Source organism: Portunus trituberculatus, chromosome 30, assembly GCF_017591435.1.
Source record: "Portunus trituberculatus isolate SZX2019 chromosome 30, ASM1759143v1, whole genome shotgun sequence".
Taxonomy (NCBI): Eukaryota; Metazoa; Arthropoda; class Malacostraca; order Decapoda; family Portunidae; genus Portunus; species Portunus trituberculatus.
This window is the reverse complement of record NC_059284.1, coordinates 2656764-2673318: the sequence shown is the minus strand read 5'-3', so window position 1 is coordinate 2673318 and position 16555 is coordinate 2656764. Positions and strand designations below refer to the sequence as shown.

The 16555-nt window shown below is 39.1% G+C and overlaps 1 protein-coding gene across 1 annotated transcript in view; it reads right to left on the bottom strand.

The window, feature by feature from the left end:
- The window catches only part of LOC123510799 (trafficking protein particle complex subunit 11-like), a 101043-nt gene that overhangs the window by 20748 nt on the left and 63740 nt on the right, over positions 1–16555 (bottom strand). Inside the window, exons 17-20 of the mRNA XM_045266178.1 lie at positions 12734–12885; positions 10564–10662; positions 4390–4524; positions 4040–4203 (exon numbers count right to left, since the gene is read on the bottom strand). Of these exons, the coding sequence (XP_045122113.1) occupies positions 4040–4203; positions 4390–4524; positions 10564–10662; positions 12734–12885 (550 nt within the window). The remainder of the gene's footprint in view (positions 1–4039; positions 4204–4389; positions 4525–10563; positions 10663–12733; positions 12886–16555) is intronic.

Here is a 16555-nt window from a genome sequence, read left to right as displayed (position 1 = left end):
TGTCCAGGGGCATTGTCCAGCACTAGCAACACCTTAAAAGGGATACCCTTGGAGGCCAAATACCACTCCACACTTGGCACAAAATAGTTGATGAACCAGTCCTCAAACACCGCAAGTGTCACCCATGCCTTCTTATTTGCCTTCCAAATGACTGGTAGTTGACTCTTCCAAATGCCCTTGAGTGCCCTTGGATTTTCAGCCTGATACACAAGCAAGGGCTTCAGTTTGAAGTCGCCAGCAGCATTTCCCCAAAAAGTAAAGTTAGCCTGTCCTTGCTGGCTTTATGACCTGGTGCTGACTTCTCCTCCTTGGCGATGTAAGTGCGGTCAGGCATACGCTTCCAAAATAAGCCTGTCTCATCCACGTTGAACACTTGATGAGCAGAATAATCCCCCTCCTTAATTATCTCAGCCAACGCTTTAGGAAATTCACTTGCTGCTTTCTCATCACCACTAGCAGCTTCACCTTGCACTTTAAGGTTATGGTAATTGGCCCGAGCCTTAAATCGCATAAACCAACCCCTACTAGCCACAAACTCTTCACTTTCACTTCCTTCCCCCTTTTCTTCTTTCAGTGCTTCAAACAATCTTTTCGCCTTCTCCTGAATCACCAACAGGCTCACTGGAATACGCCGTTGATTTTGTTCCTCCAACCAAAGCACCAATAATCTTTCCATCTCAATAATTAGACCACTATGCTGCTTGGTTATCACTGTCGCTTTTAGAGGAGCAAATCCTTTCACATGTTCCATAATGCGCTCTTTATCTTTGATGATGGTAGCCACACTGGAACGACTAAAGCCAAGCAACCGGCCAATGTTTGTTGGTGTTTCTCCCTTTTGTGATCTCTTTATAATGTCCACTTTAACTTCCATGGTGATGGCCTTTCTCTTCTTTGATGCACTACCATCAGAAGAGTCTGCCTTACGCTTGGGAGCCATAACCAAGAGAGAGAGAGACGGTGCAAACAACCAAAATGGCGTATGTACAGAGACTTGACATGCTGTCTTCCTCGCCCTACAACCACAACAAAGCATATTCTTCCGCCGCGTGCTCGAAACTAGTTCGTGTTTGTTTACGTCACTTACGACGCTAAACCACATGACGGAATGATGCCTAATATTATTTTCTATGTTTTTATGGGCGCGTTTGTAACCATGAAACGTCATAAGTCGAGACTGTCGTAACCCAAGGACTCCCTGTATAAATATATATATATATATATATATATATATATATATATATATATATATATATATATATATATATATATATATATATATATATATATATATTCAGTGGAGATTCAATACTCAAATGTCTTAATATTTGAACATTTCAATATTCAAATGCAAAAGTTTGATTTAATACGAGCAGAAATACCTGATAGTAGAATGTCCACACACGTGGTTGTAAACAAAGGCTCCCTAGCCTCCCTCTTCCTCCTTCCACCGGTTGTGACTTGTGCTGCCGCAGTTGTCAGAATAACACTCTTCTGCATTCTAGCTGCAGTTTTCATTTACAAACTTACATTAACACCAAAGTCTTATTAATGGTGAAAATATCTAGTAATCAAACAGCTGCACACATCGTTGTAAACAAAGCTCTAGTCTCCCCCTCCCCGTTGCTGCCGTTGTCCCATTCCGATACCGGTAATACAATTAATACAGAAGCAATAAGCCTGTATTCCGGTATACTGGATACTGGTGTGCATCTCTAGTCCTGCCATAGTCATGAGAAAAACAACATTCTTTTGTGTTCTGTCTGTACTTTTTCATTTAGAAACTTGTAATGGCATCAAAAAGGCTTATTAGTGATGAAAATAAGGAATCTAGTGAGCGTGCAAATGTTAGTGAGCCACAGCCCTCTACTACTGGGTTCACAGGAATCACACCTAGAGAAAAGTTACTAGTTATTTTCATGGATGGTGACTTGTCCTCTGACAACCTCTCTCCTCCTCCACACCCTTCTCCCCTCCTCTTCTATGTTATCTGTCACCAGCATTCACTTACGGTATGTACAAATAAAAGCTAAGAAAAAAAAAATAACATTGAAATTTTTACAAACTTAGGTTTTGCTAAGATTAGAACGAATTTCCTGATTTATAGGTATCGATAGTTGAACTTTTGATACTTGAACAGCCACTTGGAATTAATTGAATTTGAGTATTGAGTCTCCACTGTATATATATGTATATATATACACACTTGACTCTCATTTATCTGGATTTCAGTTAATCCGGACAGTGTCCAGTAAATAATTTAATAATTTGAGTCTAGGCAGCCAATAAATGAATTCAAACAATGTGTGCCTCACACACTTCCAGAAATGGCCAACAGATGGCAGCCCCGCTGTGGCAGGTGGTTGTAAACATGTCCAGCCGACACAAGCAAACACTGTGTATTGTCCATTATCAGTAAACAAGCTTGTGCATTTTTCAGTACCCAAGAACTCTTAAATTATGTCTCCTAAGGGTGATGGGCATATGTGAGTGGCCCTAGTTGTGACTTAAAAGATGGAATTACTGTTGGACCTCAATAACTTGAACCCATGGCTAGCCTGTGGTACAATGGTAGCATGCTCTGTTCACTGCTGAGAGATCCTGGGTTTGATTCCTGGGCAGAATGAGAAGGATGGGCAATTTTTTCACTCCTGAGCCTCTGTTCATCCAGCAGTATCTAAATGGGTACCAGGTGTTAGTCGGGGTTTGTGGCCCACCTCCTGGGGTGGTGTTCCGGTGGTGTCTCTGCACGAGGTAGCCAGTCCACGCTCACTCGTCCACTCGTCCAATCGTTCTTACTGTCGTATTCCAGTTACTCTGATCATTAGAGGTCTGATCAGTAACTAATGTTCCTGCACCACTGACATTCCAGTCATTCTCACTGTCCTGTTCACTGATGTCACAGTATCCTGACGTTCCTGCTGCTGATGATTGCTACCATTTGTAGTTTCTAGTAAATTGTGTAGCTCGATCTTTTCCTCTTGGTGTCATAACGGTGAGGGTGTTGATGTGTTTTGTTCTGATAATGAACTTTTGTTTCTCTTCACTGCCAAATGGCATTGATTCAGCATGCATGCAGTTAGGGTAGGTAAAAGTACTGATACTAATTTAGGTTAGTGAGCATCAGGGAGGTAGGTCTCAACTTCATATATTAGAGGCAGGTTGAATTTTTTAAGCAAAAATTTTGGGAAACAGGTGCTTTCTATATGCTGTCAAATATGGTACCTCACTGTGGACGATTAGGAGCTAAGGTGGATGGGTAGATTAGAGAATTATGTAAAGAACTATTTCTCAATGAAAGTAAAGAAAGAAACTCAATTATCATGTGACATCATAACTGCAGAGTTTTGTTTTTGAATGACGGGTGCACAATAGCAATAATTTAGTGTGCAATATAGGCATATGTGCAGCTTCTTATGTGTGAACAACAGCAATAAAACACAATAGCAAAAGATGCAATAGCAGAGGGTTAAGTATTTTGAATCGAGAAGAAATGGAAGGATGAATATAGTAGTAACAGAGAGAGAGAGAGAGAGAGAGAGAGAGAGAGAGAGAGAGAGAGAGAGAGAGAGAGAGAGAGAGAGAGAGAGAGAGAGAGAGAGAGAGAGAGAGAGAGAGAGAGAGAGAGAGAGAGAGAGATACATACAAGATACAAGAGGTTTATTGACCTTTAGAAAAGACAATTACATATAAATATATACAATTTTAGAGCCTATGGTCCGATAAGCGAGCTTTACTACAGACCAATTACTATTTGTATGTTGAGCAGGAGTATGTGTTGTGTTGTGGTGTGTTGTGGAGAAGAGAGAGAGAGAGAGAGAGAGAGAGAGAGAGAGAGAGAGAGAGAGAGAGAGAGAGAGAGAGAGAGAGAGAGAGAGAGAGAGAGAGAGAGAGAGAGAGAGAGAGAGAGAGAGAGAGAGAGAGAGAGAGAGAGAGAGAGAGAGAGAGAGAGAGAGAGAGTAAAGGATAGGGTGTATGATGACAATGATGATGGAAAGGAGAATAGAGAAAGAGTTACCAAGATAATCATGGTACTCACCTTTTCCAATACAAGACATACTGTCCGAGAGTCACAGCAGAGTTAGCAACAAGTTTATCATCAACTGCAATACAAAAGCAATCCACTCCCATTTCTCCTTCACTCAGTTCTGTATTCACCACATTAGATGCAGCATCTGTGCCTATCTGGTGAACTTCACTCGCCTGTAAAATTTTTAAATAATCAGCTTGTTTTTGGTTTGCTTGTGACTACCCATTATGGATGAAGTTGTAAAATACTGTACTAATTTCCAAGCAATGTTATACATGTGCAAAATCCTTCATATATTCTATGAAAGTCAACAAATAAATTATTAGTTATGTACTACATAATATGATCACAGTACAAACCAGGGAAAGAGAGGAGTTGGTGAGAGTGATGGGCACATGGGAGGTACACTTGATCCTAGGCACCACAAGGAAGCTCTCTCCATTAGCCACCCTTGCCAACTTCTCAAATTTGAGAGACTGGGTTTCAACACTGACCTGAAATGATATGCAAGATACAAAATAACTGATTCTCTTTTTTTTTTTCATAACATTCACCATAAAGTTTATTTTTCTGCATTTCAGTAAAAGAACTTGGGGTAAAAGCTGTAATAACAATAGATCTACTAAATACTGATATACTGGTCTGACAACAAACATAGGTTAACCTACGCTGACACCACACACTCACATACACAAACAAGGAATCAGTGCCACAAATAGAGGAAGGTAAAAGGCGTGTAAGGAGACACATAAATAAGATCAAGAATAGTAGGTGTTCTGGTGATATCTAGAAATATATATATATATATAGAGACCCAACAAAATTATCTTTCCTTGGATCCTGTACAGTAAATCTAGGTAACAAAATACATCACCCATTAGTCCATAGTGGGAAAGAATATTCTTGTGAGTCATGATACTACAGTCAACCCTCGGCTATCGCGATTTCAGCTATCCCGTTTTATTGCTATCATGCACCCATGAAAAGCTGCTAAAATTTCATTATCGCGACCTCAGATGCCTGCTATCGCGCGCCCAGCCATGACGTCATGGGATATCTGAGCGCTCATTGGCCAAAACCGCCTTCTCGCCAAGATCAATTCGGCTATCACATTTTCGGCTATGGCGCGGCTATTTCGGCCCCAATTGGGCCCGATAGCTGAGGGTTAAGTGTACTACACTATGAGTCTGGGCACAACAAAGCATAACAAATAGCATACGCTGATTCACCCCCACCTTTTCACAATGAGACCATTCCCTATGCCATAAGTACTCAAATTCTTGACCACAACACAGGGACAGCACTTCTAAAAGAGTGCTCCATTCGTACACCAAGAGGCCCCACACCATACACCCACAACTCTTTCCAGGGGTTGATAATGCTGCATAATTTTCACACACTCATGCTTTAGCTTATAGTATTCATTTAGAACTATGATAATCAATTTATTGCTACTGACATCTTATCTACCTTGTCCCAGCCCTAACACCACTCCCCAAGACTATCGTCCAATAACTCAATTTTCTGTTCTCACAAATACTTTGAAATATTAATGAAATCACACTTAATGCACTGCTTGAAAACAAAAATATTATTAATCTGGCAAATCTGGCACAATTTGGTTTTAGAAGAAGTGTAACACGTTTCAAGCCTTAGTTCCTATAAGACGGGGTCATTTCTCATGGATGTCTCTCCCAGTTAGGCTAGTTTTGACAATTTTGCAAAAATGTGTCATTTTCCTTAAGCAGCTTCTCAATGCTACCTTCACTGAGTTATGAAAATATAATAATAACACTTATCAATCTTTCCTCTTCAATATTCTGCAAACCTGAACTCTCTATGTGATGTGTGTCTGTGGTGAAGTGGTACAGTGAAGTAATATTCCACACTTCCTCAGCCTGTGTTTGTATGGTTGTGTACCATGCAGCACGCCATATCATTTTGCACACCACCTTGTTTGTTTTTTCTTTTTCTCAGCCATATATTTTATTTTCCACCACCAATCTCTAGGACCTTCACATCACTTTCCAGTTTAGTTTCAACAATTCCTATAATATCTTGTTTTTCTTCTTGTATATAATCTAGCTGACATTACACTATTTAAGTTTGTGAAAGCAACTTTTAATTGTCTCCACAGCAACCTCTCTCATGTACCACTTCCTCAATCACATGTCCATGATCATCCAAAAAATTTTTTTCCTCTACCTCTAATCTCTCCTAATTTTTTTTTACTTGACTCTCTCCCCCATGGTCCTAACTTTCTTAATCCACACCTGTTTGTACTCCTCCACTCTTCCCAATTTCCAGGCCTTACCTATTGTTGCCTCAGCTGCTGATTGAGACTTAAACCTTATTTTTTAAAGGATGTTGTTTACCCTCAACATACCTGCCCAATGTATTTCTTCAAACTCCTTTGTCAACTCCTTGCCCTCTTGTGTTGTCTCCACCAGTTTTTCCACATACTTTTCCTTCTTTGCTCTTTCAGTTTTTTTGCACTATACACTCCTCTTTCAGGCCAAATACAGGCAACCTCACTTAACGAACGGGTTATGTTCCTAAAAAAACGTTTGATGTGCAAATTTTCGTTAAGCAAACCAATTATAACAAGTTTGACCCCTGACTTGAACTTCCATTGAGAGTAAACAAAGCCAGAGTGCATCATAGTACAGTAAAAGGTTTAATGAAAGTAAAAATTACGAAGTTAAACATTTAAGCAGTTTAATTTAAGACTAAGTCATTATAATGTACACTAATGTATGTATGTAAGTAACTTTATAATGTTGATGATCTTAAATCTATGATGGGAGGGAGAGTGGAGCGGGAAGGACGCTAGCTGGCAACCTGTGAAATGTAAACAAAGGGTGCATCATTGTACCACATACAAAACTTGTGTACCACATTTCCACAAGGCTTTCCATTTTATCCATTGCAGAGCCATGAGTTCAGGTGGTTCTTTTAGCTTGCAAGGAAGATGCGGTCTCACCAGCCTTCTTAATAGACTCTGCTGACTTGAAAATAGTAGAGACAGTAGATGGAGTCAAGATGGTGGCGAGCAATGCTATTAGTTTTCTCGCCTCTCTCGTGTCTGTGAATAATATCTAGCTTCACTTCGAGAGCAAGAGACTTCCTGGTCTTGTTAGCAACGCTAGGTGACATAGCACGGCTGGTTGCAGGGCGTTTTGGTGGCATGTTGAGCGTGAGATAACGAGCTGGTGCTGGACGTTGTTATTGGTTTGAACTAAGAGTGGGGAAGGGGAGGGGAGTGAGTGGTGCACATGTTGTCCACGAGAAGCGCTGGAGTATTCAAAAACCTGTCGGCTTGCGTGATACGGTGGGGCTTTCAAACTTGGAAAAAATTATCTGGATAAAATTTTGTTAACCCGCTAAGACCGATGGCCGCAAAATTCGCACCCTCCCATTACCGCAATTATCATAAAAAAAATCAACTCTTATAAATTACTCTGGAAAAAAATCTGCTGTTAGTAGACATGACAATGCATCATCCTACAAGTTTTTATTGCTCTACTCACTATGGTTGTCTCAGAATAATAACCGATAATTGGAGAAGATTGTGGTAGCGGCAACTCGGGGGAGGTGCTTTTATGTGTATTCTTACATAATGTAAGGCACTGCTCATGTTTTTATGTGTTTTCACATGTTTTTCGTGTTTTCACTCATATTGGCTGATTATAGTTACGTATGTTTTATCAAGCGTGGGTGACGATGTTGTCACAATAGCGGGTCGGGATCTACCTCCAACCTGTGCACTTTCCGTCTTGTCCCGCCTTGTCTATCACTTTTATCACTAAACTTTAGCTTCCTCTTAGCACCAGTAGCCATAGTTGTAAATAATAGTTCCTTAAATAAGTAAATACGTAAATACGTAAATAATTATCACCGCGACACGACGCTCACGCACCTCACAGAAATTTGCGGAGACTAGCTGGCTAGAGCAGTAATGCTAAAATTAGCAAGGTGGTCAAGCCCACCATCTATCTCTCTCTTACTTTCCTTCACCCTTCTCTTCCCACCCACTTTCTCTTCAGCTAGCTACCTCCTCTCTTCACCCCCTTTAAAAAAAAAAAAAAAAAAAAAAAAAAAAAAAAAAAGCTGGCTAGAGCGGTGTGCTTCCTGGGAGCCGACAGTACTACCATAGGCCTACGTCATGACCAAATATAGCAGCGCTACCAATGCTAGCGCGGTTTTTATTAGCGCTCAAAGTAGCTGCCCCATTTAAGGACTGTCGGAAGTGTGCAATGCAGCCCTATTTAAGGCCTGTCGGACTTTACGGGTTAAAGTGAGTTTGGTGTTCATTATACAAGCAGATGGTAGTAAAAGGAAACGTTCATTGTAGGGAAATTTCATTGTGTGAATGTTCGTTAAGCAGGGGTTGCCTGTGTAGACTATATATATACTGTATATATATATATATATATATATATATATATATATATATATATATATATATATATATATATATATATATATATATATATATATTGCACCAAGGTCCATTGTCCATGTATTTGTATTGTATTCCTTTTTAGTTTGTTGTCTTAAAGGGTGCCTAAATTGTTTTGCCCCTTGGGATGGACTGTCTCTGCCCCATGTTAGATTAAGTTTGGTCATTGATTTTTGCATTCTACTGTGCTGTTTCACAGTGATTTTTTTTTTTTCTATTGTGCAAAAGTGATATTGTCAAATGTTGTTTTTGTTATTGTATTCAAATGTACATCTGTATTTATCATATATGTCTTTTTCTGTTAATGCTACATGGCTTGTTCACACCTTGTCTCTACATTTCTGACACATTCATGGTTGTCTCTGCACTACTGGTACCTTCAAGGTTGTCTTTCCATTTCTGACATCTTTATGGTCGTCTCTGCACTTTGACATCTTCATGGTTGTCTCTGCACTTTGACACCTTCATGGTTGTCCCTGCAATTCTGATACCTTCAAGATTGCCTCTGCATTTATGATGCCTTCATGGTTGTCTCTGCATTTTGATGCCTTTATGGATTGTAGGTGCATTTTGATGCATTTATAGCTAAACTATTGACCAGTCTCAATAATTTTCACATTTTATGTACATAATAGTTTTCATCTATATATAGTATTTTTATGTATGTATTTGCCATGTATCCAGTCTTCCAGTTGCTATATTGTCCAGTATTGCCTTGTGAGAAGTCCGTCTGTTTCCTGTTCGGCAGTCACCACTCACTTATTCATTGCCTGTCTTAGGACAGAGCCATGCTTTCTTGTTCTGTACCTGGCCTCTCTTTTGTATCCACGAGCAAATACAGCAAGAGTATTTTGAAAGCCATTTCTCTCTTGCAACCAAACCACAACACATTGGTGGCACCCCTACTAGAAGTGACTACTGCAATCCTGGTGAACTAACCCTCAACTTTGCTATCTTCCACTAGTTACAGCAATGAGTGCAACATCCTACTTGTATTCCTAACTGTCTTGAAGATACATCTAACATTCTTGGCTTTTTCCTAATCTTTAAGCCTTCTGCTCATGCTGTTACCCTATCTTCCCCATTGGGCTCCTCCAATCACAATCTCATGTCTGTATCTTCTATTTCTCCAATCCCTCCTCAAGATGCCCCAAAGAAGAGGTGCCTATGGCATTTTGCCTTTGCCAGTTAGGGAACCTCAGGAGGTATTATGCTGCTTTTCCTAGGAATGAATGTTGTTTTTGTGTCAGAGTGCCATCTCTGTCTTCTGAGCACATAACAGAGGTGGTAGTGTGTGGCATTGAGATTCAGATTCCTCATTCTTTTTCTTAACCTAATTCTTTAAAACTTAAGTTTCACACAAACTATTCTTGTGGTATATATGATAGAGAGATTGCTTACAAAAAGGTACTTTAGCCTTCCATCACTTATATTTCATGTGCTTTATATTTCTGCCTGGATTCATGCCAAGTCTATTCTCTAAATTGCCAAAATCTTCTTCATTAATAGAAAACATCAAAATTTTTCCAGATACAAGTCCCCTTGAGACATTTAGTATATTTTTTATGCAAGAGAGGAACACTGGGCACGGGCAATGAAAATGGTAAAAAAAATTGGCTCACTGAGATGCCAGTCCCTGAACAGGATCAAGAGTTAGCCAAAAGATAGGGGCAAATGCCTTCATATTTTCCTCTTACATTAGTTCAGGTCATAGGTAGACTAAAATACAGAAGCAGGCAAGGAGTTAACTCACGCATTGAGAGTTGGTCAGAGTAGGGGTAAGAGGAAGAAAGCCTTGTGCAGCGAGGCTGGAGGAGGAGGGAAAGCATGTAGCTAGCAAGACTAGATAAGCAGTTAGCATGAAAATCATAGCAGAAGATACCAAGAGATGCAAAACTCTGGCAGTGAGAAAGAGGGTGAGAAGAGTCTGTCAGAAGAGAAAAGTTGATGACATGAAAAGCTTTTGATTTCACTTGTAATAAAACTGTGTGAGTGGAATATCCTCATAAAAATACATTATGGATAATTGTGGCATTTCAAGTGTCTGAATTATTATTATTGAAAACCATACCTGGAAAGGAATTTTTGCTTGAGTCTGTACAGTCTTTTCATATGTGCAAGGACAACAGACCACAGCTCCTCCCAACTGCAACGACACATTATACTCAATCTGAAAAAGAAAGGATTTTGGATTAGTACACTGAATGTCTTTTTCCTTTTATGTAAGAGGGCTGGACTGGCCAAGGGCAACAAAAAGATAAAGAAAAAACGTCCACTCAATCACCAGTCTCCTTACAGAGCTGATAGTTAACCAAAGGACAAGGACAAATGTCTTGAAACCTCCCTCTTGAATGAAGTCAAGTCATAGGAAGTTGGAAATACAGACACAGGCAGGGAGATGAAGAGTTTGCCAGAGAAAGGTATGAAGGCATGCAGTTGGCAAGATCAGAAGAGAAATTTGCATGAAAATAGCAGAAGATAGCAAGAGATGCAACATTCCAGCACTTAAAATGAGGCTGAAGACATTCAGTCAGAGGAGAAGGATTGATGTGATGAAAAGCTTTTGATTCCACACTATCTAATACAGCTGTGTGAAAAGAATCCCCAAACATGCAAAGGGTACTCCATACATGGGCAGCTGAGGCCCTTGTACAGAGCTAGCAGTTGGAGAGGTGAGAAAAACTGGCAGAAATGCCTCAAAATGCCTAACCTCACAGAAGCTGTTTTAGATACAGATGATATGTGAAGTTTCCAGTTTAGATTATGAGTAAAGAACAGGTTGAGGATATTCAGTGTAAAAGAGGGGGAAAATTAAGTGTCACTGAAGAAGAGAGAATAATTGCCTGGAATGATGCCGGTAAAACCATCTCCTGAGGAGGTGTTACTTTCTCATATATACATTTAAGCTCATAAAACAACATTTCTATTAGCTTTTTGCCAGCCTTACCACTAGAAAAGATTGTTTTGTGATGCACAAAGTGAAATCTTGCATGTAACACCAAAAGCAAAGCAGGAAATGAGGAGGCATTTGTCTGACGGGAGTTGCAATCAGCAGCAGCTGCTCTTTCTCCTTGTGATACTCTTTAGCTTGTGTATTGCTTTTACCACATTATTTGTGTGGCTGCCCCTCTATTGCCTGCTATAGTGGATATCAATACAAAGATATGATATCCATTGTAGCAAGCAATGGATTGGTACACACAAATGATGTGGTGAAAGCAACACACATGCTGAAGAGTGTCACAAGAAGTGGCCACCACTGGCAGACAAAAGCCTCATCTCTTGCTTTGCTTTCTGAGTTCCATACAAGATTTCACTTTGTGCATCACAAAACAATCCTTTCTTGGTGATAAGGCTTAAAAAGCTAATAGAAATGTTGTTTTGTGAATATATATGTATATATGAGACATCACTCCTCAGTCTGGAGCTAACCAGCATTATGAGTGGATCATTTCTCTGCATTTTTTCAAGTAGTGTCCTATAATATTGCATCCAAGTGTTCTTCAACCTTCTCACAGGAAAGTGATTCCACATAATCAAGGAAGACTTAATTTGACCATTGAAAAGAAGTTCTGAAGTTCTAAGTGTTAGATTGATAGGCTAAGGGAGAAAGACATTGGTAACTGTCCGTGATTGTCCATACAATAGGACTGAGAGAAAGCATGTTGCATACCCTCAGAGCTAATAAAATGAGAAAGTGTGTTTTCAATGTTGTCGTGACCCAGTGATGTATTAATAGTTACCTTTTTTTAAAGGTTTGAATCCCCAAAATGGGCAGAATTTCCCAGTGGCCAGGAATGTAACCACCCCCCTATTACTATTGTTTTCTATGGGAAAATAAAGTTTGAATAATTCAATTTTGAATAGCACGACATCTCCAGGAACATAATTCTTATGTTAATCAAGTTGACCGTAATTTTGTTCATGATATAGTGCAGCTTTATAATATGCATGAGAGCAATAAAAAGTGATAGCGGAAGGAGAAATGGCAGACTGTTAAGTGTGGGGTGTTCGGCCAGTAAGGAATTGCTTAAGAGTTTTAAAGCTAATTCCTTTTTATCTGAACTTAGCATACATCATAGCATAGGAATGTAACTTTAACACAAACCATGTAACTTCTTATTATAACTAAATTGGTGGTACTGGATAACAGCACAAGATGGCCAACAAGGGGTAATCAAGAGATGACTGGATATATTTTCTGATAGCTACAAACAGGTAAATAGATTATGTTTTCTTACCTTTAGGGTATATGTTCTTTCTGATGAAGTGAGAGACTTCACATAGAAGAAAAAAGACGTTGCTTCTCCAATACTCAGATTGCCACAAGTAAATCCTGTTACTTGGGATCCTAGTTTGTCACTCTGTAAACCAGATGCTGAACAAACTTGTGCTGTAATAATAAATATGACATTTTATTTTCAATATTCCCTACTTGTAATAATGTATATGTTGTAAATGTGTAAGACAAGGAGGTAAAATTGTTACACTGAAAAACTTCCAACTGCAGGAAAAAAGATAGATATATTATGGTGCAATGTAAAAAAAATCACAACTTTCAGCACACACAGGTATGAGGAGAGCAAAATTTGCATTAGACCTAATCTGAAAGAAATCTAAAGGTTTATCTGCAATAATAATTCACTCATAGGGAGTGATTATGGATGTGACTGACTGAGAACATGAATAAACATCTGCATATGTTGTTTCATACTTGTACATTACAGGGTTTGTGCAGGGCTCAGTGTGTCCTACCTCAATATCTATATTTATTCAATTTTTCTTTAAATATATGTACATTGGTTGTTGTAACATCCTCACTTAAGCCATTCCAAATATCAACAATTACATATGGAAAAATATAATTTTCAATGTCCCTTTAACACTGATTCTTCTTGATAATTTTTTAATGACCTGTCATTCATCTAGTTCCATTCAGTTTCATCAATACATGATCTTGTTGGTCTATCTTCCCAATGCAGTTAACTATTTTGCATAAATGTTATTAGATCTCCTCCATTTCTTGTATCTTGTGAAGTTGGCAATCCCATTTTTTCTCATACAATCTTTGTAGCTGTCCTCTGAATTCTTTCCAACTTCTTGACATGTTCTTTTTTTTTTTTTTTTTCATATGCAGAGACCTCATTCCTCCTGCGTATTCTAAACTGTGTCTAACAATGGTGGCTATGATCTTTTACATCAAACTTTTCTCCATGTAATAAAATGCTGTGGCAGCAGTGGTGGAATCTGCGGCAGTAGCAGTGTTGGTGATGGCGGCAGTGGCAGTGGCAGTGGCTGGGTCCTATTGTTTTAATTTCTTGCTTGTCTAAAGTTTTTGAATCTATCCTCAATAGGAAGATCCTCAGACATTTGTCACTTCACAATCTTCTATCTGAACACCAGTATGGCTTCCGTCAAGGTCACTCTACTGGTGATCTTCTGGTGTTCCTCAATGAGTCTTGGTCATTCTCTTTTAAAGATTTCAGTGAAACTTTTGATGTCACATTACACAAATAAAAAGCTTTTGATAGAATTTGGCATAAAGCTTTGATTTCTAAACTGTTCTCTTATGGTTTCTATCCTTCTCTCTGCAACTTTATCTCAAGTTTCCTTTCTGACTATTCTACTGCAGCTGTGGTAATAGGCCACTGTTCTTGTCGTAAATCTATTAACAGTGGTGTTCTTCTCTTAAATCTATTAATAGTGGTGTTCTTCAGTGTTCTGTCTTGTCACCAACTCTATTATTCATAAATGATCTTAACCAAACTTCTTGCTTTATCCTCTCCTATGCTGATGATACCACCCTACATCTTTCCACGATCTTTCAGAGACAACCAACCTTTCAGGAAGTCATCAGATCATGCAGGGACAAAACAGAATGCATGACTTCTGATCTTTCCAAGATTTCTGATTGGGGAGGAGAAAACTTAGTCGTATTGAATGCCTCAAAAACTCAATTCCTCCATCTATTAATTCAATACAACCTTCCAGACAACTATCCCCTCTTCTGCAATGACACTCAACTGAATATCCTTGGTTTGTTCTTTACTCATAATCTTAACTGGAAACTTCACATCTCATCCCTTGCTAAAACAGCTTCTATGAAGTTAGGCATTCTGTGGCATCTCCATCAGTTTTTCTCGCCCCTCCAACTGCTAACTCTGTACAAGGGCCTTATCTGTCTTTGTATGGAGTTATCTTTGCATGTTTGGAGTGATTCCACTCACAAAGTTTTATTAGATAGGGGGGAACCAAAAGCCACATCTGACTGACTGTCTTCAGCTTCTTTCTCACCACTGAAATGTTGCATGTCTTTCTATCTTTTATCACTATTTTCATGCTAACTGCTCTACTGATCTTGCTAAATGCATGTCTCCCTTCCTCCTGCAGCCTCGCTGCACAAGGTTTTCTTCTTCCTCTCATCCAGTACTGTCAATCATTCATACCTTTCTCTGGTAAACTCTATAACTCCCTGCATGCTTTTGTATTTCCATCTTCCTACGACTTGACTTCTTTTAAAAGGGAGGTTTCAAGACATTTGTCCCTGAATTTTTGATAACTCACTTGACTTTTAAGGGAACTGGTAACCCTGTGGGCTTTTTTTTTATCAATTTTTTGTTCTTGGGCAGTTGCCCCTCCTGCATAAAAAAGAAAAAAAGTCTATGCATCAGGTCACCATGATACCCAGGTTCTAGGTGGTTATACCAAAGATGTGCTTGGGTGGTGATGTAGGCCACTATAAATAAAATTGCCTGTGCCACTAAAACTGTCTTCACCCAAGAGAACACACAGGAAATCCCAAATAGTGAACAGATATTTAGGACAGAGGATAGTGAAAAGCTGACAGATATTCATACAATTAAGGGCATGGTAGAACAGGAGATAGATAAACTAAAGAAATTCAAGTCACCAGGATCTGATGAAGTATATCCAAGGGTTCTCAAGGAATGCAAGGTCGTCAGCGAGCCATTAACAGTACTTTTTAGGACGTCACTGGAGTCAGGTGAGGTACAGATAATGTGGAGAGAAGCTAATATGATTCCCATATTAAGAAGGGAGATAAATCCCTAACATCTAATTACAGGCCTGTTAGCTTAACTTCAATTGTGGGTAAATTAATGGAATCAATAACAGCAAAAAACATTAGGGAACACCTAGACAAACATGGCTTGATAATCAAACACAACATGGACTTACGAAGGGAAAGTTGTGCCTTACAAACTTATTGAGTTTATACAGTAAGGTTTATGAGGAGGCAGATAAGGGTGATAATTATGACATTCCAGTAAAGCCTTTGACAAAGTGCCTCACCAGAGGCTCTTGAGAAAGGTTAGAGAACACGGTATAGAGAGTAGAATATTAGACTGGATTAAAGCATGGTTAGATGACAGGCGACAGAAGGTAGTAATTAATGGATCTAATTCTGAGTGGGGGGAAGTAATTAGTGGGGTGCCATAGGGTTAAGTTTTAGGGCCATTATTATTTTCAATATATATTAGTGACTTGGACAGTGGAATTAGCAGTACCATTAGTAAATTTGCAGATGACACAAAGATAGGTACGTAGATTAATTAGGTATAATATGGATGCCATTGCCTTGCAGGCAGACTTGAATAGGATGAAAGAATGAACTGATAAATGGCTAATGCAGTTCAATATTAACAGTGCAGGGTACTGAGCGTAGGTAGAGATAATCCAAGCAATAGGTACACGATAGATAATGAGGCACTAGGAAGTTCCAAGTATGAGAAAGATTTAGGAGTCATAGTTAGCTCCAATCTCGGTACAAGGAAGCAATATACTGAGGCCAGGAATAAGGTGAACAGAGAATTGGGATTCATTTTTAGAAGTGTTAAAAGCAGAAGTCCTGAAATAATACTATACTTGGTGCTGGTCAGGCCACATCTTGACTATGCGGTACAATTCTGGTCACCACATAATAGGAAGGATATAGCTCAGTTGGAGTCAGTGCAAAGGAGGATGACTAAAAAGATAAAGGGAATGAGGGTTATTCCCTAATGAAGAGAGACTGAAAAACTCAATCTGCATTCCTTAGAAAGACG